Source organism: Betta splendens, chromosome 10 (assembly GCF_900634795.4).
Source record: "Betta splendens chromosome 10, fBetSpl5.4, whole genome shotgun sequence".
NCBI lineage: Eukaryota > Metazoa > Chordata > Actinopteri > Anabantiformes > Osphronemidae > Betta > Betta splendens.
The window spans coordinates 13,856,717-13,884,264 of record NC_040890.2 but is presented as its reverse complement, the minus strand read 5'-3'; the positions used below and the strand labels follow the sequence as shown (position 1 = coordinate 13,884,264).

The following is a 27,548-nucleotide window of genomic DNA, read 5'->3' as shown; positions in this document are numbered from 1 at the left end:
AATTCCTCTGCTCGTATTTCTGCCAATATAAAAAGTGAAACAACCTGCTCCACCGTGGAGACTGTGAGGTAGAACCACGTGCGTCACAGGATCGTGTTGTGCTCAAAGTAGAACCACCTACACGGGAGTCTGAAACTCGGTGTGCCAGGTCAAAGTGTTTACCCCACCTTCCTCCTGTAGACAAAACGGGAGCGTTGAGTTAAATTACCCACCATACATATATTATACGACACGCATCCACTCTAAATTGCTTTCTGTCACACAAACGTATATGCACACGCAATCCGGCCTATGTTACTGGAGCCGCGGAGGTGGGACCACACCCTCGGGGACAGGAATAACAGGCCACTCCAGAGGATGAGGACATCTGAGACACAGTGGCACCACACAGGCAAGATGACTCCTTAACGTGTCCTTATCTGCATCCCTAATCCTCCAGCGCTTCACCATCAGCTACTGTTTACACCAACCACAAGTCAAGAGGAAACGCAGAAAATGGACTTTTGAAATAGTGAATGGCTAAAGTCCACTAAGAAGCCATTGAGGAAGATCTCTAGCGTGGAGGGAGCCTCATATTGAATACAGATTGAAATTTACATGACAACTTAGGAAAAATGCTTTTTTATTACTCATTCATCCCCTAAATCACTTTGGCTCCCTCGCTCTTTTCCTCTGCCTGAGCTATTAAATCACCATCTTGACCCTGCGACCTGGGGCCGCAACCATAAAGAACCCCCTGTGGGTCAGAGGCCTGATTGTAACATTTGAATATGAAATGGACTTGGTGGGGACTGGAAACAGCCCCATGCACCGAAACCCAGCCTGACCCCCAGGAGAGAGGCCTGCCTCAGCCGCCCCAGGCCCGGAGGCTCCCTCTTCTCTCAGGGAGGATTTACTTGGACTTGAGAAGGAGGGAGAGACAGAAAGAGAGGGAGAGATGGCTGAAGGTAGTGGGACTTTTGGAGGGGTGAGAGCTGGGGGGGGGGGGGGGGGGGGGGGGGGGGGGGGGGGGGGGGTGGGGGGGGCTGAGCGAGAGTGAAGGAGCGGAGAAAGAGAGAGGGCAGGCATTTGAATAAGACAAGAAGCGATTGGTGTTTGCATGACAAAGGAGCCCGCCATCTCCCCTGATTGGTGTCACAGCGCGGCACTAAAGCCATGCAGGCCCCCCGCTGTGAGGTGATGTGTGGAGCACAGGCATGTTTATGCATCCAAGGTGTGATATTAGGGAGGGATCGCAGGGGCCCGTCGTCAAGTTTCGGGTTAGGCAGTTTATGCATATTCTTAAAAGGGGAAGAAGTTGGCATTATGATCCTAACTATACTATACCAAGCCCTGTGTTGTTTAAACACAGTGGTTGGAGTCGGAGCATTAAGGATTATAACACCTAGAGATGGAGCACGTCATGGACGTTTGCAGGAGGATTCTAAAGAGTCTTATCTCGTGCCCCCATTTGTCAGTCTCCACCTCCTCTTCTAAAGTAAATGCTGGCATGAAGCCTCGTTCTCCACCTGTGTGAAGACCGACGCCCTCATCGGCCCCCTGCTGGGCCGTCGCTGGCGTCGTCGGTGACCGTCGTCGGTGACCGTCGTCGGTGACCGTCGTCGGTGACCGTCGTCGGTGACCGTCGTCGGTGACCGTCGTCGGTGACCGTCGGCGGACGCTTCGACGGGGACAATGACAAAACAGGAGCAGAGATGAGAGGGGATCATATGAGCAGGCAAATCTGAGGGCTGTGGAGGGGATTTCACAGCTCAATGAGTTTAGACAATTTGTTTACAATCCCCCGTTAATACAGGTCCCACGGGATTCGGCGTCAGCGCGAACACCGGCGGATTAGCGCCGATACTGCAGAGGTGTAAAAGGAACCACAAACATGAGGGATTAGCATGAAGGAAGCGCAAGTGAGAGTTACCATCACACAACCGCACGGCGAAAACCCCCCCACCCACCCCCGCCCCCCGGGCAAAGCCTCCGCAGGCTCATCTGGGCTCCGCTCGTGGCCCTTGGGGACACACCTCTAAGAGAGATGACCTGACTAACTCTCCATGGCAACTAATCAATAAGTGACAGAGTCGGTCAGAACTGACCCATAGCTGAGTGTGCTCCACCTCCCCCCGTGTTCCCAGGGTTACCGTCCCATAAACCACACACACTCACTCACTCACACACACACACACACACACACACACACACACACACACACACACAGGGGAGGTTACACTAAAAGTAGCAGGGCCTCGGCCTGACCGGCCTTCGCTTCTCACTCTGTTTATTGGCGTGTGTGAGTTTTCGGAGGCTCCAAGTTGCCGCATCAGCACGAGCGGCACAATGGCGACGGGATCCGCGGGCCTCCGACGGAGCCGGGTCGCGGCGGCGTCATTGTGTGTCTGTCAATCCGTGTTCCTTCTCACTGTCCTCAGCAAACACTAATCAATAACGGTGGCCTAGATGAAAGGCCTAATCTTCCCCCCCCCCTCCCCCGCGTCGTCCCCTCATCTCCTCACACCCCCAGCCCTGCATTGTCTTGCCGCCGTCCCGTCCTCTCCCTAGGCATAGACACTGGCACGCATGCACTTGGCCTCATTTTTTCCGGGCTTCCAAGACAGGTCAGAAGTGGGGTCAGAACTCGAGGTTGGCGAATTAAAAGGAACGCTACATGCTCCAGTGTCCACAGACAAAGTGATGCGCGGCCACAAGAAAGGGGGCCATCTGCGGCAGACGCACTTTTCCACATCAGACGACCCGGCTCGGTGTCTAAACGCCGCACGGCGCACATTAGAACCCGGCGCCGGCCTCGTGGTCTAGTTTCAAGTGTGCGGTTTTTGCACATCCTCCTTCAACCACAATAACAAGTGAAAACAAGTTCAAGTAAAACTCAAAACATCCAACCCGGGGAGCGAAAGGACTAAATCCTGGCTTTTCAGCTGTTCGTGTGATTTGTATTTGTTTTGTTTGGGACAATGGCGCGAGTAATCCGGGCTCATATTTGTGAAGTCTCATATTCACACACACCTGCTCGGGCAAAGTAAACACACCTTCGGAGTCAGACACCTTAATGGATGACCCTCACATTAAAACCTAAGTAAGGATAAACCCCAGAGCAGGCATGTTGACAAGGTTTGACTGATGAAAAGCAGCCACATCACAGCGAGACGCGTAGTGGCAGCGCACACAGTCTGTACACAGGTCGCAAAACACGCGCACGTTCGTCTCAAACGCATTTTTTCAAACAGATTATTGGCTGATTTTAAACATGACTTGCATTTCTGATGCACTTTGTTTTGTCAAACCAGCGTCAGGCATGTGTAAAATCACACGCCAACGCATCACCTGCGTGAGATCGGGCGCCCGATAACGGAGGCCGTTCGGGGGGGGGTTGCAGGGTTTCGCTGGTTCTGAAAGGCCGGCTCGGCTCCGGCTCCTGTTGGTCTCATTCACCTTCACTGACATAAACACAAACAAGCTGCTGCTGGGCGGATGCAGTTTGCTGAGCGGCGGCGGCTCGTCTTTGAAGCCTTTCCCACTCAGCATTCCTTGTGGTTGTGTCAGGCATGGGCACCTAACCACAGCTGTCATTAATGAGCCCTCTGCATCACGGAACAAGTTTACCTGTACTCATATGCACTCCCAGCAGAAGGTCCGGACACACCTTCGCTGCATTGTACTACGTTTAACATCGCACATTAATCAAACTACTAAAGAGCATTTACGAGTTGTGCATCAAACAAAAAGTTTTGGGAATAGGTTTTATTTTGTTTTGATTCGTTAATTAGGCAGCTTTCGCTTTGGTGACAGCTTGGCAGGCTCTCGCCGGCGTCTGTCAGCTTTCCGAGGTAGTCCCATGAAAAGGGTTCCCCTGACAAGCTGAGTGACACCGTGTCTGATTTTTTTTTTCACTTTCCCATTTAAGTCACCTCCAACCATCATGGATTTAGATCAGTTAGCTGTGGAGGCCAGGTCGTCTAGAGAAACCTGGCTGATGTAGCATCAATTAAAAGAGCTCTTCACGAACCAGACTGTCAATTAAAACTGATCTATGTAACTTTATGAAAAAAATAATGAAATAAAAAAAAGTCAAATAAAGAAATGCTACCGAGGGGAAGGTTTAGTCAAACCTTTGACCCGTAGCTCTTGGGGTGAAGCAGGCGAACGCGGTAGATTCAGGAACGACTAAAGCATATGAAACTGGTCAAACATCATTTTCTAGTGTCTGTGGTGAGTGGTGTGAGTGAATGGAGGGGGGGATGAGAGGACGGTGCAGAGGAGAGAGGTGGCTCTCAGTGGGTCAGCCCAAAAGCCCTGACCCCAGGAGGATTTGATGCCATTTTCCCACGCAGGGAGTCGACCTGAGAGGAGCTCGTTAACAACATCTGCCCCAGTTCAGGGAGATTAACCCCCACCCACAGCCCCCACACCTCCACGCTCAACACACACACACACACACACACACACACACACACACACACACACACACACACATCACTCTGCCGTCACAGCCCCGGACGGGCCCGAAGACGGACAGGCTCCAAGGGGCCTCCTGGAGGTCCCAGCCACAGCAGATCGATACAGTCTGACTGTGGCATAGGTGCCGTCCCTGGCTGCACTCATCCACTCACTGGAACTGTGCTGTCTGGCTCATATCTGATCACCAGGGAGGCTCCAGATTGGAGTTGGAGATTACATGTGAAGCTGAAGGTATGTCAAGGTGTGTTCCTACGTCGACTGGCCCAGCCTGTCGAACAGGTGAGTTCGTGATGTCACCAACGTCAGACTGTCAGCCAGAATTTGTCTAATGAGCTTTCCACTCATCACACTGACGTAGAGAGAAGACACTCAAAACACACTCGTTCGGGCTTTCGCCGCTTTGCTCGCATGAACTCCCACGAGCCGTGCAGCCGGCGGGGCATGTTCCGACATAATACCGGGAGAGGGGGAAAACAGGATCGGCCGAAGCGCGGCCCGTGGCACCGCCGCGGAGCCGGGCGAGCCCCGCGCCCCTGCACAGGTGCGGGCAGAACGCAGCGGGAATCCGCTGAATCCGTGCTCCACGGAGCTATAATTAGGTTGGTTTTGGAGAGGGGGTTAAACAAACAGGGGCTGTGAGGTCATAGGCAGATGGAAGTGGGATATGCCTGCACTTGCTGAGTGGGCACAGCTCCACATGACAGGAGAGAGAGGCCCTCTGGGCGCTCAGCGGGGAGGGGGGGGGGTGGGGTTCGAGCTCAGATCGTCTGACTGCCAGAACGTTCAAACACAATCAGCGGTTATCAGACACACGTTTTCACTCCTAAATCATCAGCGGGGACGTCGTTTCTCCTCCAAGCTCCCGGCACTCGCACACACGAGTGTGTCGAGCGCTCCCGAACAGACCTCATTCTATCAACAGCGACATGCTGGAACCGTCTCGTCAGCCGTTGAGCACCGGCCTCGACGCCATCGAAGGAGACGCGCCGGCGAAACTCACCCCCGGGGTTGCCAGGTCTGATGAACGCCGTCACTGCGTCCGGCCCACGGTAAACACCCCTGACACCGAGGAGCGGGGGCAGAAAAGCTGCTTAATTACAAAAAAATGAGTTTGGGAGTGTGATTAAGTGACGGGTGGCTGCTGGCACGCTAGAGTGACTTAAGACCCTGTCAGTGAATGCAGGGAGGTCCAGATAATCTTTCCCTCCACAAAGGTGCGTGGGGCTAATCCATGCTGCTGTACTGAGCTGTGGATCAAGTCCTACAGAGAGTGTGGGAAGGCCAGCTGGACCGCACTGCTTCGCCCCTCTTGGTGGCCAGAGCCCGTTTATCCCAAGGTGCACTGCAGCAGCAGGCCCGTCCGTCCCGCCGCACACCTTGGCTTTGTTACTGTCATCTACAGGGGGTGTAAAGAGAGAGCAATAAGTTCAGCAGCGCGACACTGTGTGTGTAATTTGCTAAAATATAAAACGCACCATCGTTTTTTTTTTTTTTGAGTTGTCATCACAGGAAGCTCACACACAGAAAAGAAGTGTGTACACAAGCAGGATGAGACACTCTGGGCACATTAAAAACGCATTCAACAGGTCAAATAAGTCACATTCATTCATTCGATTGATAATAGGAGCGGGTTTCGTGCCAAATAGAAAATCTTAGGATGCATTGATATGTGGAGTAAAAGTATAGAAGAGTCACACATGGCACCTCATGATTTATGGGGAAGATTTATAAAGTTGATTTAGCTTGAGCTCACTCCACTAAACATGATTTAAACAGATGAACAAGTTTGGAGGATTTTTTTTCATGATTACAGAAATAAGGCATAATTTAAGTACATTTCTTTATATTTTATGAACAAATCTGTCACTTTTTTACCCACTGAATACTGAACTCGTGAATGACCAGGGCAAACTTAAATGTACTTTTTTAAATATTGGAAGACAAGTTCCTACAAATGTCAGTCACATTTTAATTTAACATGAAGTGGAGTGTTAAATTAAACGCCAGTAAACTATTAGTCACAACGTCCACGAAAAAACAAATTTGCAATGAAATAATCCTTACAGCAGGATGCTCCTGTTTAGTTTCTTTGAGATTTCCACGCATTTACTATAAAATAAATTCTACACTCAACACCAGGGATTTTAAAAGACTGTTCTCAAACCTCATGCAACACACAAAACACGAGAGTCATCTCTTGTTTTCGTACAAATTTATTCAGCATTTAAGAATAGAGGATGGTCTTAAAATATGTAGAAACGTCAGTTTAAATAAACATTTCGTTCAGGAAAATGAGTAAACATGACACTGTCAAAACCATCACAAAACAGAATATTTTACAAAAACAAAAATTGAACATTTTTCACGTGACAAAACATCGGGTTCACAAGCTAAAAAGAAACTTACTATAAATAAAACTTGCGTTTGCGACCCGCACAGTCTTAACGTTTCATTTTAACCTAAGTCATGAGGGGCAGAGGGAGAAAAAAAACTACAAAATTTGGACACAGTCGAGACAACTGACATTCTACAAATTAGGTGTAAACATTTATGAAGCAACTTTCCATCCAGCTTTTCTGAAATACACCAGCCTCTTCACGAGGCCACATGCCTTTTCATAGAATGAAAATATGGCATTATTTAAAATATAGAAGTCCAATTCTTCTACAATTAAAGTTGATTGCTTATACTCTTTGTAGCGCAGTTTATTCTGAAGGGCTCAGCGGTCACTTTCAGCTTTCGGTCCATTTAAAAAGACTTCGTTTAAAATGGACAAACCCAAGACAGTGAGATAAAATCGTCTAAGAACCGAACTGCTGAACGCTGCATCTTTAGCAACCAAAAATGTTCAAGTATCCAAGTACTTTTTTTTTTTTTTTTAAAGTTTCAAGTCTGTTGCTCTCAGATGTGAGTGAGCGGTAGCGTCCCATTGACGCCCGTCCCTGCGGTCTGATAATGCGGATGGACGCTGTGTAACCGGCTGCTCTGGAGGGAGGAATGCTCCGCGCTGTCCCCGCCGGGAGGCAGGTACATGCTTATCATATCCCGCAGGTCCCCCAAACACGCCCGCTGAGAGTGGGACGTGATCGCCGGCGGCGGCGAGCTCGGCTCGGTCTTGCACACGGACGCCATGGAGCTCAGGCCCATGGCGTTGGTGCTCTGCTGCGTGTACGCCGGGGACATGCTGTACGTGGACGCCGCGTTCATGTAGGTCTGCGCCGACGACATCATGGGGTACTGGAGCCCCGCCATCTCGTACCGGTGCATCTGCGGGATCTGCGGGCTGTTCATGCCGTGATGCTGCGGGTAGGCCAGCTGGTCCTGCATGAGGGAGTACGCGCTGTTCGTCCAGCCGTTCATGTGCGCGTAACCGTCCATCCGCTGGCCCACCGACACCGAGTTGTTGACGGCGTTGGCTCCAGGCGCCAGCAGACCTCCGGGCAAAGAGTACTTGTCTTTCTTGAGCAAAGTCTTGGTCTTCCTGCGGGGACGGTATTTATAATCCGGATGCTCCTTCATGTGCATGGCGCGCAGCCGCTTGGCCTCGTCGATGAACGGCCGCTTTTCGGCGTCGGTCAGAAGTTTCCAGTCGGCGCCGAGCCGCTTGCTGATTTCGGAGTTGTGCATTTTGGGGTTCTCCTGTGCCATCTTCCGCCGCTGCCCGCGCGACCACACCATGAACGCGTTCATCGGCCGCTTCACGCGCTCCTGGTCGCTGGCGCTGTTGTTCTTTGCGCCCGGCGCCGAGCCCGAGTTGGACTGCGGGAGCGGGGTCTTGATCTCGGTTTCCATCATGTTATACATTCAGGCGGCTTTTAGAGTTCACTCACAGGCACATAAAAAAAAGTTCACAAAATAGCGCCGGACGTGAAAGAGGTAGAGGTACTGACCGGTCTCATAAGAAGGCGAAAAAAAGTTCTGCCCAAAGAGGTAAATGTGTCGTCTGCCGGAACCTCTGGCGTTGGTCCGCTCAAAGCTGATCTGTCCCCCACGGCTCTGAAACAGAAGTCTGTAAACTTGTTCGCCAAGCTCATCTGTTAATAGGCCGGACCATGTGATGTAGATTGGCAGCATGACAATCAGGAGCCGGCGGCCAATCAGAGCGCAGCTCGCGCAACCAACCGAATCACACAGAGCTGTGTGTTGTTTAGAGGAGGGGGAGATGTAAAGTTTTAAAACAGCAGCGCAGATCAACAACCGTGGAGTAAAATATTAGATTGAATACTTTTAAATTAAACACCGACGCACTGAAGGGAAATGTAACAGATTGTTTGTAATTGGTGTCGCTTTCTGGAACTAATTAAATAAAAAAAAACAAGTGATTTTACTTTACGTTCCCACAACAGAGTCAACCTAAAACAGGTAGAACCACGTAGAGTGTGTTTTATACAGAGCAGCAATAAACAGCTATGAAAAGAAGAAGGTGTCCGTACATATTATACAGACACGGTTCCACCAGGTCTCATCCTGAAAATAAAATGACCCCAGTAGTTCAGGAGAGAAGGAGATATCATGAGAAAGTCTGATTCTGACAGAAGTAAATTTTTAATTTTGTTGTTTATCAAATTTTACAAAAGTGTCTTTAACTTGTAGTCTTGCTCGTACTTTTGTGATTTCGGTGCTGTGAAGGGCCTCTACACTTTCTCGAGAACATTTTTGAAGTTTTTTTTTTCTTTCCTGTTCTGCATAAAGGAAAATCCAATTTTTTGTTATTTCTTCAAGAAACCAATGCCGAATGCGAAATAAATAAAACTGTAAATAATGTCTCGGTAGTGCTTTTTCAAAGGCGTAGGTCTGATAACTCTGGCAATAAAAACATTAAGATTTAAAAAACAAGTGACGTGTCAAAATAAAATCCCAGATATAAAATTATCTAAAAGAAGCTCAGCTGTGGATTAAATTTAATTAAGGACACGTGATTTGGGTGTTTCTGCTGTTACGGTCCCACAATATAAAACTTTAATACATCAACGACCTCTTGTGGAGGGGACGGGCTATCTCCTTAGTGCGCGAGGGAGAGTTTGGTTGGAAACTCGTCCTGGCAAAAAGCTCCAAGTAATTTTGTAAAGAAACGGCTTCTTTCTAAAAGCACAGTGACTGTTCGCTGACCTGTTCTCTCGCACTCTGCGGTGCAAATGCCTATTAAAATGATTGTGGCGGAGTGCTCGTCATTTGCATGTGTCTCGTTACAAACGAGACGGAGCGCCGCGCCTCCGCAGAAACCGGGCGCTGCGGGGGCGAGCCTCACACCTGCTAATGACGACGAGCGGATCGCCCATCGAAAACGCCGATTAGCAGCTCAGTGTCTGCGTGAGCTCCGCGGGGGCCCGCTGGTATGCGCATACGGGAGCGTTTCGCCTCCCGCAGCTTCACAGCTCGCTTTAAAATGCGGCCGCTGTGGCCCCCAGCGTTTATGCACGCGGGCAGCGCGTCCACCTGAGAGGAGAGACACGCGGGTTGTTTAGAATCTCAAAACAAGAAAATACAAAATAGTCATATTTATTTACTTATCAGATTAAACTGATTGTTTTTTTTTAAATTAACAAACAAATATTTGACAACAGAGAACAAACTAAACTGTTACCACAAATGCATATTGTGTCAGCGATATTATTATTTTAGCAAGAAATTACACATGTGGCTGAAAACGGGCCCGTGATGTTTTAATTAGGTTGATGCCTTTAAAATGTCCATCTATAGTTTAGGTAATAATTAATGATAAGTAATCTCCAAGGCAGCGTATCCGCCAGACATATAGTTAGAGTAAATCAGCTGAAAAGAGACATCACGTAAATTTAATTTCCACGTTCAATGGGGCGTTACAAGCCCAGCAAGAGCAATAAAACTAACGTCCAATTAGTGGTCGACTAATTCACGGCGACTGGTTATTTGTTTATCTGGGCTGATCTCAGTACTGATCCGCTTGTAATCTTCTTATGGAAATTGACCGGTGGCAAAGCGAGGGAGCGGGGGAAGAGGGGAAAAAAAGCACCAGGAGTAACCTGGAGTTGGGTAATGAGGGCCTCTGTGCAGCTAATTTCCTAATTAAGGAGCAGAGGACCACCAGCGCAGCCTGCTCCGATTCAGACTCAACGAGGCTGAGCGCAGAGGGGCTCAGGGCTGCGCCCCCAGGACACCACTGCTGAGCGATGGGAAACACGTCTGAGTCCTGCTGGTGCAAAACAACCTGCAGGAAACCCGCTCACCTGCACATGTTAACATGGAAATATACAAATATATTGAGCACAGAACCTATGTTGGTGTGTTTCGCCATAATAAATATAAAAAAAAAACATTCAGATCAAAATGTTCAAACTGGACTTTAATGTTTTTAATGCATATGAAAATAAGGGTTTTGGTGAATGTCAGCTCTAATTGGCTTTTTTATGTTTAAACATTAAACACAATGTTCGTTGTGTTTGCAAAAAGATTAGATGGACTTAATTGGCATTAATCACATTTGCGGAAATCGTCATCACTTCTGCTGTCAAAGCTTTATGGTCAGACAAAACTTTAATATTACACGACAAGACGCGGACGCTCCGTGCCTGCAATGGAAAAAAACAATGATAGCTTACAATTAATTGTTATTGTTATTGCCCTTTTATCTGTATAGTCGGCGTTTACAGCTTTTTATGATTTACTCCTGAAGATGATTTTTCTTCTATAATCGAAAATCGCATTTCAAACCCACAATAAATATGTTTTCATAGAACCCCACGACCTCCAGAATCAATAACTTTTTTGTTTCAGCTCAGTGACTGTGGACGAGGCCTTTGAGAAACAGTAATTAATAAAGAATGGGTTTTCAATTACAGCCACAATGGAGACTGTCTCATTAAGATTTGCATGATTTTTGGACCAGGAATGCAAATGAAGATGCAATTTCCACACGGTCTGCTGTTCCTATTGTGTCGGCGTGAATGGCCGCGTCCTCCCAGTTCAACGCAGGTAAAATAATATTCACGGGTCATTTAAAGGAATAAGAGTGCTGCTATTACCACCTCCTTATTTCACAAAGCTCATCTACTACCCCTCAAGGTAATTCGACGCATTTGACCCATAAGGTGTGTCGCTGAAAAATACAATTAACAGAAATAACTTAGTGTTTAAAGTCTGTGTGAAACGCATTTTCACAGACGGACCTTTGTTTTTTTTTCCTAACCTTTAAATTAATTACACGTTTTGCAAACATTCCTTATTTTCTGCCCATTCTTGCTAAAAATGAACGCATGAATTAGCAACAGGTAATTTCCTTAACAGAACTTAGTGCTGTTTTAAAAGCTTAAATCTGGCAGAAAATATTCTGGTTTAAATTGAAACTTTGTTAAATGTAGATGTTTTGCATTTTATATTTTTTTTCTTACAAAGCATTTCTTACGTTGTATTGAATAACTAATGCATATTAAGGAATATTGTTGTTGGTTTGCCTATATTAGGCTCAGAGTCACATGGTTTTTCGTTGTCTTCATCCTAACACAGTGGAGGACACACTTGGCTCCATTAGAGCGCAGGTTCAGAGGAAGAACCGCTGTGAGCCGTGACCTTTCCCTGTTTGTTCCACCACAGACGTGCGCTAAATGGACCTTCACAGAGAACTGGGTGGAGCGGGCGGACCAGTCAGCTCACATGTTGAGCTTCCAGCCCAAGGATCAGCTGATGGAGGGGAAGCGTCTAAGCTCAGCCATCAGTCGCTCCGACCTTCAACAGAACCGAAGACACGCACTCTGAGGAAGGAGGCCTCACTTTGCAGGAGAGTGGAGTGCTGCGAGCCTGTCAGTGGGACCCGGGGCTAATGGAGGATGTCCCACTGCAGCAGAGTGATGCGTGCGTGGGGAGCGAGGGCGTCTGAGCTCAATCGTCCCCCTGTTCAACTCCGGGGGGGGGGGGGGGGTTTAAGCGTCTTACTCATTGACCTCCGCTTGTAAAACAACGCGCGGCAGCCGCTGTCTGCGAGGAATGCTCCAAACCCTGGCCTCTCTTTCTCCCCAGCAGGCCAAGCATGTCTTCCCCCATTATGTGCTGGTGCGAGCCGGGCCAAGGCCGCTGACACAGGCCCGGTGTAATCTCTTTAACCTGCCACTGTCACGAGCAGACAAGGCGTGACCACCCGGCGCTCCGCTGCGTCCCGCTCCGCCGGGGGAGCGCGCTTCCACCGCAGCGCCCGGGAGCCGCTCGTCGTCTAGGGACGCACGTCTCACTCTCCCTCATTTGATCAAATATGCTTGACACATGAGTGCATGCAACACCGTGCGCGCACACAGCCGAGGTTAATCACTGTTACAAGACCACTTAATATAATCGTGTGCAGCAGCAGCAGCGCGCAGTTGAGAATTCACACACTCACTGACTCTTGGAGTTGCCATAATTGACACAATCTTTTCTTTTTTTTTTTGCTGTGATTACTGGCTAATGAAGCTAACAGCAAATGAAATTAAATCCCCGGAGAGGACATCAGTGGAGGCATTTTTAAATGAATATACAATGATTATGAGCTCCTCAAAGTCATTTTGTAGACAAAGGCTCCTCACGTTTACTTAGCAGATTAGGTGAAACACATATTCAAATATTTGGTATATGATGCGTTAAATGAAAACTAAAATACTAAATTACTGTAAATGATACGGCCCCATCCGCTCAAAGCTAATTTCTTTTCAGTTTAAATTAGGTGAAAATTTTCAATAAATATAGTTTTGCTTCTGAGTCAGTGGCTGAGGCCGGATTCAGCCCTGTTGTCGAGCGCAACATGATCACTTGTGTGTTTGCTTTGGAACAAAGTCGCCCGACTCAGCTTCAGATAAAGCAGCTCACACTTGAACCTCCAATCTGTGCAATCGTCATTTATCCTATAGAGACGTCATATTACATCTCATTTGCTCGTTTCAAGGGGGTTGCTGCACAATAGACTCCAGAGCATTATGAGACACACTGAATAAAAGCCACTGCTGTACATGTGCAGCACAAAGAAAATGCAGTTTGAATTAGGACTCCAGATGTGTTTTTTTGCTCCAGCGTTAAAGTTATGATAGTGTGTCAGCAAACACCTGGCTGCCTGTGAATGGCATTATCATGCACCTCTATATGATGAGCGTCTAAAATACCGTTGTTGCTTGACTGGCTAATTACAGCACTCATTATTTCCCATGTATCTTTTGAATCATTGCCATGTTCAGTTTTTTTGCAAAAACAATGAAAACTTTCTCAGTTTTTTGTTTGGGAGAAAGTGCTGAGCCGTCACTTTTTGCTTTGCTCCATGCCCAAGCAAGCAGCCCCCTTTTGTTTTAGCCATAATTGAGATCCCACTAATCTGGTCTCTTTTAAAAAATGAAACAGTCTCTTTGTCAAGCCTTCATTAGCTTAAGATAATATTGTGGGAATGCACAATTAATTTGCAGTGTAACTTTAATTAATTAAATAAGCCCAATTTTGTAACATGATTAATGCCACCAAGTTGTTATCTGTGTTTGGCTCCAAAATGAATATGTAACAGTGATACGGGGCTAAGCATTAATTGCAAAAATTGGGAGTTTTAAGAAGCCCAAACTAGGGTAGGTAATTATAAGAGATGATTTATTAAATCTGAAATCAAGAAACAAACAAGCATAAATTGATATATAAATCATGGGCACCATTATGCATAATCTGGCTGTGATTTGGGAGAAAATGACAAATCTGTGTTGCGTGCCAAGCACTTGATAAAGCAGATAGTGGTCATAAATTTAGTCCCAGTCAAGGTCTCATTAAAATAGGCATAATTTAATTAAGAGTTAGCAATCGCCCTCTAAATATATTAATTACCTTGGGCACGATGAGATGAGGGAGGTGATTGCTGCGCGTTTCATTAGAGCAGGTCTTGTGGGAGAAGAGCAAACTAAGGCGAGAAGCTGGCGGCAGCGACAAGATAATGGATGGGCCGGCCTGAGATGAGCGTGGTCACCTTGCCTTGGGTTGAGCTCAGGGAGGTGACGCAGAGGACAACAGAGGTTCCCAAGACGCGCGACTGGGACGCCGGCATTTGGGCCTTTCAGGTAATTTACTCTGAGTTTGGGTGAGAATTGGGTGTAAACAAAGTGACGCAAATACTTGAACTGTTGTTGACTAGGTGTCATGGGTTAAAACAGCTGGTGTTGGTTTTATTATTTCTTCATTTATGACAAATACAATTTTAGAGCCAAATGTGTTGAAATCACAATATAGTGATTTGTACAATTAGACTTTTTTCAATTTATTTTTCATAATATTTCAAGGTAGATACAAAAGTAGTTAACTCATTTCTACTTAACTCTCAACTGTAATTTCTCTGTCAACTCTCCACTTGTGTTGACCTCTGCTTCACGCCAGCATCTATTAAGGGACCTGGATGCGTCACCTGTTTACACTCACACGCACAGCGAGAGGCGGCGGAGGCGACGGCTCGTTGCCCCACAGACTGATATGTCAGAGAAACACACGCGACGCTGTCACCGCGCTGCAGCGATTCCCAGCCTCGCTCCTCTCCCGCCTGACAGCGCCACAAAGAGTCCAGGCTGCCATTATCCGTCCGCGCTCTCGTGCTTCTGCACAAACGCAGGCGTGCGTGCTGGTGGAAGCACACGGAGCTCAGCTTAAAGCCACCGATGCACCCGTTTGAGAGGGACAAAAGTGGAAAAATGACCCTCTGGGCATGTGTGGATTCAGTGTCAGTATTAAAATGACATAACATTTATATTTTAGTTTAATGAGACTGACGCCAGGACCAACAGGTGGCAGGTTTTTAAGAGCAAATTAGAGTAAACTGGATGAATAAGTATCTTAAGAAATAGTTTATACATGAGCATAACTGATGGAACACCCCCCGCCGCCCCCGCTCCCTCTCCCGCACCCCCTCCCTCCCGTCTCCCCTCTCTTCACAGTAACCTCCTCCCACTCTGGTCAGAAAATTGAGGACACTCACCCACGTCTGACGGGTCCCAAGGCTGCGGCAGCTCCCCGGTCCCTCTGTCAGACCAGCTGGCCACCGCGAGCGGCACCGGGCCCGCGGGCCTGGAAGATAGCGGCGCCGTGCGCGGCCCAGACTCCGGCCGCGACCATTCAGACGAGAGTCCACCGCCACGGCAGCTCCCAGAGCGGCAGAGGGATATAAAGAGCAGGAGAGCCAGGCAGTTACTGGTGTGGTAGTGCTCACTGCAGCTGAGCTTTCCCTGCTCTGGGACCCATCTCATTCAGCCAAGATTGCTTCATACAAAAGTTGACAATGCACCAGTGAAAGCCATTGTTGATATTCAACATTTTTTAAATAGCTGAGCAGAATAGACAACATGGCAGGCTGCAAAACTTGGCAGGGGAAACTGACCTGGAGCTCCCTGCTTGAAAGGGTTGCCATGCTGGGTGAGAGGAGCGGGGCTATTGTGTTAAAAAAAAAAAAAAAGAGGGAGAGCTGGTGTGAAAGAGCTGAAAAAACAAAACGTCGCCCATCCCGGGAGCGGAGAGCAGGGTATAATGATTTCTGTGCAGCGGGAAGGGGACAATCACCTCACACGGTCACAATCATATACGCATTACCATGAAAGAGCAGGACAATGAAATCAGTGCAATCAGATCCATAAAACAGGGTATTATGTGTCTGACGTTTAAAGCCAACATGGGAGGGGCAGTCTGATACGGCTGCTATAAATAAAGCAGGTGCCAAAGCCAACATGCAGGTCTGCGGGTTAAATGTCTAGAGCTCCCGACCAATCAAAGAGTCCAAGTTCTACCTCTGTTTCCACACATGCGTGGTTCGGGTCCAGAGGAATGCGGCCCCATCCCGCTGCTGCTGGTGGCCGTGTCCCGTTTCCATCACTGTCAGGCTGACAAGCTCGCAGATTGATACGGACATTTAAGACGCCTTTAACCTCCCATACGTCAAAAGCGCGAGCTATCAAAACACCTCGCGTGTGTGTAAATGTTGAATGAGCGCCCGCGGGCCGCGGCGACGGGTTCCTGCGTCCCTGGGTCTCTGGGTGGGAGGTGAGGGGGGCAGTGATTGATGTGGGAATTTAAAAAACAGCTGCGACGCGTCCACGCGCTGCTCGGTGCCGTGGCTTTTCACAAGTAAAGGGCCCTCGGCCGAGCTCGGCTCCAGAGGCTAAAGAGAAAAATCCAATTAGCGCATGTAAACCTGCCCTTTTGACTCGACTGGTGATTAAAACAACTAAAAACTGCAGCAAACCCCTGGAATATGAGAGGGAGCCTGTTCTGCAGTGTGCTCATCGGCCTATCAGTGTGTGTGTGTGTGTGTGTGTGTGTGTGTGTAACAGGACCAGTCTGCTCCTTTGACATGAGCAGGCTTGCAGTTGGAGATGTATAATTACATTTATCAGGGAGAAATTACAGCTCTGAGAGAGACAGCAAGGTCCGCATAATCCCATAGGTGTGTGTGGGGGAGAGAGAGAGGGCGGCCGAGAGCGGAGGAGAGGGAACCTGTGGCGTCGTTACTGGAAATCCACGTCAGCGCCCCCCATCACACACTATTAGCTCCCATCAAAGCTCTAATTTTACTCTAGCATTACACCCCACTCCCCGCGGCCCCCTCCCTCCCTGCTGGTCTGGATGGAGCAGCCTGGTGGGAAAACGACATTCAATCCGCTGTCCGCCCTATTCAGGCCAAATTGGCAAATGACAGCTCTCCGCCTCTCAGATTTCGGGAAGCGAAGAGGTGCCGGCGGCCTAGCGTTGGCCCGGGTCTGCCGGCGGGGAAGGAGGCGAGAGGGGAGAGGCCTGAGGGGCGGCCGGAGCTGGGACCACGCGCTGCAATAACCTGCCTCCTCAGCAGATCAAAGCAGCCTCCCTGAGTCTGATGGGAGAGGTTCAGCGCCGCCCCCTAACGAGCCACTTCACCGGGCCGGGCCGGGCCGGGCCGGGCCGGGGAGCGGCCGAGAGAACAGCGTTTGCCCTCGTAGCGGTCGACGGCGGCGACCGACTCAAACCCCAGCGGCGTAAAGAGCAGCCTGGACGGAGCCACTTTACAGGTGTTCATAGGCGAGTCCACCAAGACACGCGGCGGTGGCACCAAAAGATAAATCCGCAAAAAGAGAACCTGCACCGGCAGCGAGGCCTGTTCCACCACCACGCACGGCGAAGACACACAGCACATATTGTGTCAGACACGGGACCGGCTGCCCCACTGAATGGCACTCATACTGCTAATTAAGTGCTAATGGCAATTCCCCCTGCAGAGAATACTAATTAATGCTCCATTCTTGTGCGGGCTGAGCTGCACTCCACCGCGGCCTAATGAGGGGAGGCAGGTACGTCTTCTCCCCAGGCTGGGTTAATAAGCGCAGCACAGTGGGGTCTGAGCTGAGAGGGCGCGCTTCCTGTTCCCTAATCTTAACAGACCCCCCTCAGAACAGCCACAATGGGCCGCACATGGAATAAAAGGATTTGTCCCCCAAACCCAGAAAATAGGCCAGCTTACGGGTCGTGCCTGGAAACCGCCTGGATCTGGGTTCGGTGTCTGCGCTGCTGGATTTTAAACAACATATGCAAGAATTTGGGATTATAGGCTTTTTTTGTAGTGGTAGAAATTTGAGAGGGAAGTGAAGCCTACTTTACTTTTGATAGTAAAGTGTGTGTGCTTCCAACTTCTGTATCTACTGTGTTTACTTCATGCACAAAGCAGCGCAAAAGTCTAAAAGTACACGGAAAACTCTTCTTTCTAAGAGGATTCTTGACACTCGCGCTTGTTTCCCATTGGCTCTGTTTACCTGCCGCCTCCCTGCAGAATAACTACCTAGAAACTGCTGATGTTTCCCGGAACACAACTTCCATTTCATATAGTTTCCAGCTCCCGGGGGGGGGGGGGGGGGAGAAATAAATAAATACATTACCTGTTTGGATGCAGAAAGCCTGGGAATCAGATTCAAAGTGCTGAAGAATGAATGGGCGTGCGAGCATGTGGGCGCGTGCGCGAGCGTAAACATAGATTGAGGATGGCATTGGAATTACCTGGGTGAGATAATGGTGGTGCATTAGATTAACTTTCAGTCCTTAAATGCAACACATTTAGGCAATCTTGTCCCCCAAAAACATGTCAATGTCTGAAAGGCCTCCCTCTCGCTATCAGGAGCCTCTGTCCCCCACACTGATGCAGCTGGCAAGGCGCTACCGTCGACTGTCAAAACGCAGCGCCAGATCTAGTTATAAAATAATTGAATTTTCATATCAGAGGGGACCAGAGTCCCGGCAGACAATAGGACTGCTGAGTCCTCTCTGATATTGGCTCAGGCCCTTTGCCACGCGCATGAAATCAGTATGTTAATGTTCCAGGGTTTTCTTTTTTTAAGGGCACTTGTGCTCTCGCAGTGTACCACCGATGCGGTTTCAAAAAAAAAAAATGCAACTATTGATAAGTAGGCAGCCAGCAACCCCCTCGACCCCTCCTCCCACCCAGCGCCCCCCCCCCCCCCCCCCCCCCCCGCCTCCCCCCGGCCCACCGAGGCTCTAGACGTTCTCGCACCCCCATCCTCCACCATTATTAAAATTGTAATTTATTTTTCTAAATCAGAATGACAGCTTGCTTTCTTTTCTCTGCAGCAAGCAGTGAATCACCGAGCTTTAATTACTTTCGTAACTTCGCTGACCCTGTGAGCGCGCTGCTCCGCCGGAGAAAATGGGACCTCCAACAAAGGCCCTCCGCAGCCACAGCCGCATTCGGTTCATTCAAAATGCGAAAATTTATCAAACTACGGATTTTTCTAAGATTTTGTTAACATTTCACCTCCTATCTTTTTCACACCCCCCCAACACCCCCCCCACTTGCACGAGTTCTGCACTCCAATCTCCCGGCCCAACTCCTGAACAAACTCGGCGCCGAGTTTAACCAAACAACCTTTCTTCCGACTCTCCCTCTTTCTTGCGCTTCCTCTTTCTCGGCGCGCGCGCCTCTGTTGGCTCAGCGAGGCCTCCGCGGGTCGGAGCGGCCAGAGGTCGCGTTATTATCAGCCCACCCCCCCCCCCCCTCCGTCGGGGGCCGCGGCCCCGGCAGCATGGAGGCAGACGGCGAGGGGGGTCCCGAGGCCACAAAACACGGCTCAACAGGGAAGGACGCTGCGTTTGATCACTGCTCAGATCTTTGGCCTGCAGGCGTCAGGGTCAAGCTGCATTCAGCCGGAATCCAGAGTCCGTATCGACCGAGCGCAGCCGCAGCGCCCAAACGCACCGGAGACTGTCGGAAGAGCCTCACGTGGCTCACGGCCGTGACACGTTAGGGAGTGTGTGACTTTTAAGTGGAACAGGAAGGAGGTTGAAGACGGTGCCCGGCTCCGCTTTGGTGATTCAAAGCTCAGGCGTTTTGCTTGTTCGCCAACACATCCCTGTTTTCTTTGCATCATTCCTGGAGCCTGACTTATTAAAGTAGCTAATATGTTGTAATCCCCGCTATCGCTCTCACCTTCTCGCTGGCACACCTCTGTTTTGGGCCGTGCCGCTGCGTGAACCGGGGCTGTGCAGGCACGGTTGGTCTTTTGCTGACTGCCTGATAATTGAATGAGCGATTATCCCTCCCATTAACAGACAATGATACAGAAAGCGCCGCCATATGTACGGAATATTAATGAGTGGCTGCACCGGCCCAGATAAGAGAAGCGCCATGCAGTTGCTGTAATAGGGGTTAAAACAATTTGCCCCCCACCAACCTATCCCTCACACACACACACACACACACACACACACACACACACACACACACACACACACACACACACACGTGCTAATCCTCCATCCGCTCACCAACTAAGCAGCCTGCCACCAACCAACTACCCCCCATGGCCCAGACTTGTGCTTGGCGCTGACCTCACTGCTGCCAAGGCCGACCCGCCTTTGTGAGCGAGTGTGAGCGGGGTCACTTGACAACAGAACGGCATGCTAATGATGGGAAGCCGGGCGCTCAGCATTTGCGTTATGAGACATTTTGCAACAAGCGCAGAAACAGTGTGACTTGCTTCCCGACTCTCGAAAGTAACTCGTGTTTTGTTATCATCATTTTCTCACCGGCACAAATAAATTTTATATATATATTTTTTTCTTATTCTCGGCTGAAGTAAAGATGCAAGAGCAGCAGCAGCCCACTGGGCCACAAAGACCCATCCAGCATCACCTCCATCACATTTCGCTAAAGATCGCAGGGAGTCAGGCTGGTAAAACATTTGGGGCACACTTCTATATGAATCACCACGCCAATCAATATCCAACATCTATTAGCATTTGGAAAGCAATATTTCCCCTTTTACCTTGCAATAATTGTGCTTAATGCTGTGAAGTACCTTATCATAAGTCTGACGGCAAAAGAAAGACATGTTACCATGGCGACCGTGAAAGCCATTGGTTTCCTTTTCAGCAGAATAATGAACTTCTCTCCTCTGTGTGTCACTCTTCCACTCCACTCTCAGCCTCTTCGATTAAATTGAAGTCCACGCGTCCTTGAAATCCCTCGTCTCTGCCTCATAATTTCTGCCAAACAAGAGAGAAAAAAGGGAAAAATGTTCAAGGCTCAACAAATGCATCACTTCAGGCAGAGGCGTTATGTGTGTCTCGCAATCAATACAGTGGATTTTTTTGTATTTACTAACAGGAACGTCCCCTCTTAATTAAAAATATGTGCTTCTACATTTTATGATGATAACGTTAAATTATAGGTTTATATATAGGTTACCTTGACTCTGATTAGGTCAACGTGCATCATGGTTGTGAGAGGATAATTTTACCTCAAAGAAGGATTCAAGCTCAGTTGTAAATACATATTTTAAGCCTTCTAAATTTTAAACGCCGCTAATAAAATCACAACCCTCAGTGGCTTTGTGTCGGTCGCCTTGAGGCCGCTCACGCTGCACGGAGACGACTGAAGCCAATGGGAAGGTTGTCAGAAGTATTGTGAAATCAGCTCGCACAAGGCAGGACACGCTTTGTCGTGTTTTAGAAGTGAGGGGCCGAATGGATCTCACAGAGGAAGACGTCTCTGAATGTCCTGAATCCCATCAGCGACTGCGTTCCGCGTCCTTGAGCGCTGACAGATTTCATTTAGCATCTTGAGTGAAACTCGTTTTGGATTAGTTACAAAAACAAATGTGTAACTCATTAAAGTTAGGTTAATTATTTAAATAATAATCATTCTACTTTATTCTTCATAACTGATTAATTATCACCATCCAGATATTGCAAATAGGTTGACCTCCAATTATCAGCAGTGCTTTTTGTTATGTTTGGTTGGATTTGTAGTATTTTTCAGTTTTAATCACTCCAGCAGCAAAGGTTTATTGAAGAGTTTATTTAAGTGCCTGTCACTCTGTTATTGTATAAATCATGAACTACATCAATGTCTTAAAACAGCTGTTTCGAACAAACTGAAGAATAAAAACTAAAGTGAATTTCTCTGACAGAGAAATGTAGTTATGATATGAGAATAATTTGTTTGTTTAGAAGGATGTTGATGCAAGTACGAAGGTAATTTTATAACCCATTATACAGTAGCAGTGAGGCAAAAAAAATCTTCACATCATCAACTTACTGTAAACTAAGTAGACTAGCGTCAATAGTCTGGCTTGTGAACTCAACAGAGGCTGATTTGTCTGCGCTCAAAGAGGAGCATGTGGCTTATCATTCAGTGTGAAACACACAAAAATCACCAAAAGATGCAATTTAGCTCCGTTCTGTTCCATTCAACTCAAACAGCCTTTTCATCCTTCGAGGAGAATTTCAAGAAGCAACATTGCAAACTTTTCTGAGATCAACACATCAAGGGCACGGTGTGCGCGGCAACAATACCAACTAAAAGGGAGCAATTTGCCCAAAATGATCATTCATCGTCTCCCGTGCACATCACACACACGACTCTGACTGAACAAGATGCTGAAACGTGACTTCTGCTTTGCAATATTAAGATTCTTGTGTCTCTGGGTAATTTTAGTTCACCCTCTCGCTGCACCTGCACACACCTGCTCCACAAGTGGCGACGCAGCCGCTCTGATATAAGACGACGCCAAAGACACACTTGACTTGATGTTATTTGTTTTACTGCACAAGAAAATGTGCACGTGTGCAACTTGATGATTTTTCCCCCAGTGCAAATCATAAACTGTGACCCTAATGTCAGACAAGGTCGAAGCGCACTGTGGAGCCGCTTCACGGGCTCAACGTCCTGCTACTCGCCACATGCGGCTTCAGCTCCTTCCTCTGGTTTTCTTTGAGAAAAACCTCATGCAGAAAGCTCAATGTACTTTGACAGTTGCAAAACACAGAAATGTAATTTCTTTTAAAACAGTGGACAATGTCATCATTTCCAGTAACTCTTGTGTTTGAGTTTGCTTTCAAGATCTGGTGCAGAGGATTTAATGACACAAAGTCGCCACAGGGAGGCGTCAGTAGCATCACAGGAGGAAGGAGCTTTGACCAGAAGTGAAGGAAATAGTGAAACATAGAAATGTGTATTTATTTTATAATATTTTACATTTAAACTGACCACATGTCAAAACAGCAGATCTCCATCAGGATTAATTATTGATTTTATGCCGGTGGAATATTATTAGTAAAGATGCTGTTTGTAGTGTGAAAAGACATAAGATGATGAGTTAAAAAAATAATATAGAATAGAAAATTAGACCAAGGTTATACATTTACATTTTTAACTGCACTACAACATATACGTATATATATTCACGGGTACAAAATAATTTAAAGAAATATAAAAAACACCTTGTGCTAAAGTCCAAAACACCAGGACGAAGAGGAGAAGCTGCACACGCAGTCCAGAAGGCTTCTCAGGATGCAGGGACTCCAAAGCAAAGACGGCTTCATGGGCACAGAAAAAACAACAGGTCTGCAAAAAGGAAAGCAGACCTCTGGTGTTAACAGAGGTTCTGTGGAACAATGAAACAAAACCACGTCCACCAAAACGATGGTGGGAAGAGAGAAGTGCAGAGAAAAAGGGAAGCCCAGAGGACGATGCTGACAGAAAATGAAAGCAAAAGTAGAGGAAAGGGTCTTTGTCTCGTAAATACAAGCCCCGGATGGTGTTTCACCATTGAGATGAACAGCTGCACCAGTCAATCAGTAACAATCACTGCATTTCACCTGCTACGACCAAGACGAGATGGAAAGCGATTCCAGACGTTATTGGCTGTTGTTAGTTTCACGTTGCACAGTTTCACCAGACCGTTCATTGACCCCAAAAAAACGGTGTCGTCACCGTTTGACTCTGTGTCACGCAGCTGAGGTAGCTTCGGTTTGACTCAGCAGTTTATAGAAATTCAAAGGTCAATTTACGATGCTGCTTTCACCGGACTACGGCTGTAAACCAGGCGATGTTTAATGGCCAGATAATAAAAAGGCTGTTGGGCAATCAAGTCATAATTGATCTACAAATAGCAGATTTGTCATGTGATCATATTAAAGGCAAATGTTTAATTTAACATTGTAAACGGAGCTGGAGGAACTGTCCACACACCTGACGAAGCCATCAAACCCTCCGAACTCCACATATAAGAAGGTTAAACGCAGAAAAGGAAACTCCCTCGTCTCCCTAATGACGCGTGGGTGGGTTGAAAAAAATCACAGGTCTGGGATCAGATCGGGTCTTTCAGCTTTTCTTCCATAGCGATGAAAACAGCTGTGAGAGTGTCTCGTTTCAGACCGACAGCTGAACTGTCGTCTCTGGTGAATATTAGGATTTAGGAATGAATCATCGTCATCGCCGTCTCCAGCATAAGCACCATTTCACAAACTGTGCTGTAGGATTGTGTAATAATCCATTCGTAGCAAGAGGCGCCGCAGTAAAACTTCATTTACTAACTAGAACCTAAACCAGGAGGTTTGTGTCTGTTCAAGACAGGAAGTACAGGGTTTTGATAAGTTCGTAAACTGTCTGCAAAGTGCATAAGGTTGATCCTGGACGGGCTTTTGGAAGGTTCTATTTGTCAGGTTCTGCCCCGGCCTGGGAGTTCTTATAGACCATAGCGATGCCCTGGTTGTTGCTCAGGGGCGTCTGGCTGGTCGTCGCCTGTCTCCTCTTCGCCAGGACGGACCTCATCTGAGCGCGGTAGCGATCCCCAGCCAGGAAGTACAGCACCGGGTCGATGCAGCTGTTGACGCTCGCCAGCGGCCTGGTGATCTTATAGGCGAAGTTGACGACGTTGAGGGACTGGCAGCTGAGGTCCAGCACGCGGGAGGCGTAGTAGAGCGTCCGGGTGACGTGGAACGGCACGAAGCTCACGGCGAACACCACCAGCACCACCACGATGAGCTTGACGGACTTCTGGCGCGAGGCGGCGCCCTGCTGGCCGGCGGGCAGGCCGCGGCGGGGCCGGCACAGGGCCCGCGCCATCAGGCAGTAGCACGCCACGATGACCAGGAAGGGGACGCCGAACAGCAGCACCATGACCACGGAGCTGTAGTCCACGTACTGGTCGAAGGCCTCCTGGCTGGTGGTGTCGTGGCACAGGGTGTCGTTGTCGCGCCGCGAGGTGGTGACGAAGACCAGGTTGGGCACGAGGCACGCGGTCACCACGGCCCACACGGCGCCGGCCGCCATGTGGGCGTGGCGGGGCTTGACCAGCGCCAGCGTCCGGATGGGGTGGCAGATGCCCAGGTAGCGGTGCACGCTGATGCAGGTGAGGAAGAGGATGCTGCAGTAGAGGTTGGCGTAGAAGAGGAAGCGCACGGCCTTGCACGCGGCCACGCCGAACGGCCAGTGGCTGCGGTTGGCGTAGTAGTAGATGAGCGTGGGCAGCGAGAGGACGTAGAGGAGGTCGGAGAGGGCGAGGTGGAACATGAAGACGGCGGCGGGCTTCCACGGGCGCGTCCGCACGAACACCCACAGCGCCGTGGCGTTGAGCGCCACGCCCAACACGCACACCAGGCTGTAGGACACGGGCAGCAGGATGTACTTGAACTCCTCGTCGAAGCGGCAGCTGGCGTTGAAGACGGAGGCGAGCGGCGCCGAGGCGTTGGGGAACGGGTCCATGGCGCGAGCGGAACGCGGCAAAACCTGCGAAAGGGAAGAAGAAGAAACACGGGTCGGAATTAGCCGAAAAGTAGGAATGTAATAGTTTCCTTTTTCAAACTGCTTTATTATAGGTATTACTATTGTAAACTCAGTGGTCCGTTTATTAGGAGCACCTGTGGAGCCGATCCTCCATCATTCCACTCCACAGAACCTCTGCCTTTAATAAAGAGTTTAAGTTGAAGCTGCAGGAGGCTGATTATTCTACTCTGGTTATTACTGAGGTCACAGTGGGAGTGGACTCCTACTCACGTGCATTACATGCATTTTCATGCCGAGTCTCCATGTTTAATTTATTAATGCTCATAACTATAATGGAGCGACAGGAATTCAGAGGGGAGAAGGTGTAATGTTACATGGAGTGGAAACGGCCCAACAACAACACCGCGAGCGGGTTCTGTAGCGCAGAACTCACGCTTCCACCGCGTTCCACGCGCTTTCTTGAACTTTAACCAACATGTGCTCGTTCTCCACAGTGTTCGCCGTGGTCGAGCCGTTCACGCGTCGACCAACAGGTCCGCGTTTCTCGCCGTGTCTCCGTCGCACGCCGCCGTTTGAGAGTCGATTCCGCCGTCGAAGTCCCGCTACTCACCCGCCGCAGGAGCCGGTGGCCGCACTGGTTCCGGTGGTTCGGGCCCCGTTTAACTTTTCGACCGAGTTCCAGCGTCTCCTCGCGCTCTTGATCGCCCCTCTCTCTCTCCGCTCCGGTCGGGACGCATTATTCTCGCAGGGAAGCCATGCGCTGCGCACACACACACACACACACACACACACACACACACACACACTCACCGACACTACGGCCTCAGCGGAGCAGGAGCCTCTGAAACGGGAAGTCACATCGCTGAGCAGACCTCAGTCCTTCAGAGAAACAACACAGTAACCGCATTCACCCCGGAGCCCCGCACTAATACACGCACGGTAACACCCAGCCTGAAGCAGGAGGAGCCAGCGCGTCCCGCCGCTTCGCCCCACTTCTACTTGGGATTGGTGAGACTGGATTTGAAATTGACCCAAAGCTTTAATAAATAAAAAGCAGGGGAAAGTTTCAAGGCTTCACACACACGTTTTCTCACGACCCAGGTCATTTTCTGTTGCCACAGCATCAATTGCTGCAGACAGATAAGCATGTGTTGTACACCATCATGTTTCAGCCACACACGTGTCAACATCTACTAAATCCACCAATGAAAGCAAAGCACACATCAAGGCATTATCCATAATTCCCCATTGTTTCCCCTTTGATGGTTTATTCTACAATGTGGGGAAAAAACAAGTCAGTTTAAGACAATTCAGCATCCAAAACTCTTTATGGACAGTATAAGAAGGGACAAGTTAATATTTGCACAGCAGGATGAGTTCCCGTCAGGCTGTTGTTGCTCAACGTGGTGTTTCCACTGAACCACCGACTGGTTCGTCTGCTCTGTGATCTTCGTCGCCTGGGGATTTTCTGTGAGATTTGTCGGATAAGGCGTGGTCACGCGCCTGATCGTAAAGAAATAAAAGCAGCCGGGATGAGCAGCGCGGTGGTTAGAGACGCAATAAACGTAGCAAGAGATGAGATGAGCCCATCATTTAATAAGTGACCAAAATATAAAGTCTGAACTAAACTCGTATGAACTTACAAAGCCCCACTATAAAGTCATTGACTTTAATGACTTTAAACCTTCACCAGGCGGAGGGCACGAGTCCTCCTTTAGCAGCAGAGCTTCCAGACACACCTCATACACGTGTGCACGGCTTAGACCGGTGCCGTCGCGTGTCTGTGTGGGTTCGTGTGCTTCGAGGAGGGGACCTATTCATAATTAGCACCACTCCCATCCCTGTCTAATGAAGCTGCAGCCAACCGCGTGTTGGTTTAGTAGCTCGTTAATCTGTCATGTGTGTAGACTCTCCGTGACTCGGACCGTTTCTTGGCAGCGCACGGGAGGATCCGCTCCTCTTCATCACTGGTCTAACCAGCTACTGTGTTTTAGAGACACACGTGAGGGCATCACATGCCTTCCAAGCTCCTGCCAGAGGAGCCGGGCGGCCGAGCAGACGATGAGGGAATCGCTGCCACGCTCGGGGG

At 48.8% G+C, this 27,548-nt stretch overlaps 3 protein-coding genes across 6 annotated transcripts in view; 1 reads left to right on the top strand and 2 right to left on the bottom strand.

Annotated features, from left to right (window-relative positions):
* Positions 1-27,436, bottom strand: part of p2ry4 (pyrimidinergic receptor P2Y4) — a 37,189-nt gene extending 9,753 nt beyond the window's left edge. Inside the window, exons 1-4 of one of the 4 annotated variants that reach the window (XR_008695891.1) lie at positions 26,070-27,436; positions 23,924-25,462; positions 20,786-20,934; positions 45-174 (exon numbers count right to left, since the gene is read on the bottom strand). Coding sequence is in view for 2 of the 4 variants with exons in the window: in XM_041072677.2 (XP_040928611.1) it covers positions 24,386-25,438 (1,053 nt within the window). In the remaining 2 variants the exon portion in view is untranslated. Of the gene's footprint in view, positions 1-44; positions 175-20,785; positions 20,935-22,890; positions 25,463-26,069 lie in introns of those variants that run through there. The other 3 variants (XR_008695892.1, XM_041072677.2, XM_029164466.3) reach the window with 3 other exon arrangements.
* The window catches only part of gdpd2 (glycerophosphodiester phosphodiesterase domain containing 2), a 77,066-nt gene that overhangs the window by 7,662 nt on the left and 41,856 nt on the right, over positions 1-27,548 (top strand). The gene's annotated exons all lie outside the window — the stretch shown is intronic.
* Positions 6,660-8,779, bottom strand: sox3 (SRY-box transcription factor 3). The gene has a single exon (XM_029164467.3). The coding sequence runs from the start codon at positions 8,266-8,268 to the stop codon at positions 7,366-7,368; it is 903 nt and encodes a 300-aa protein (XP_029020300.1). The 5' UTR covers positions 8,269-8,779; the 3' UTR covers positions 6,660-7,365.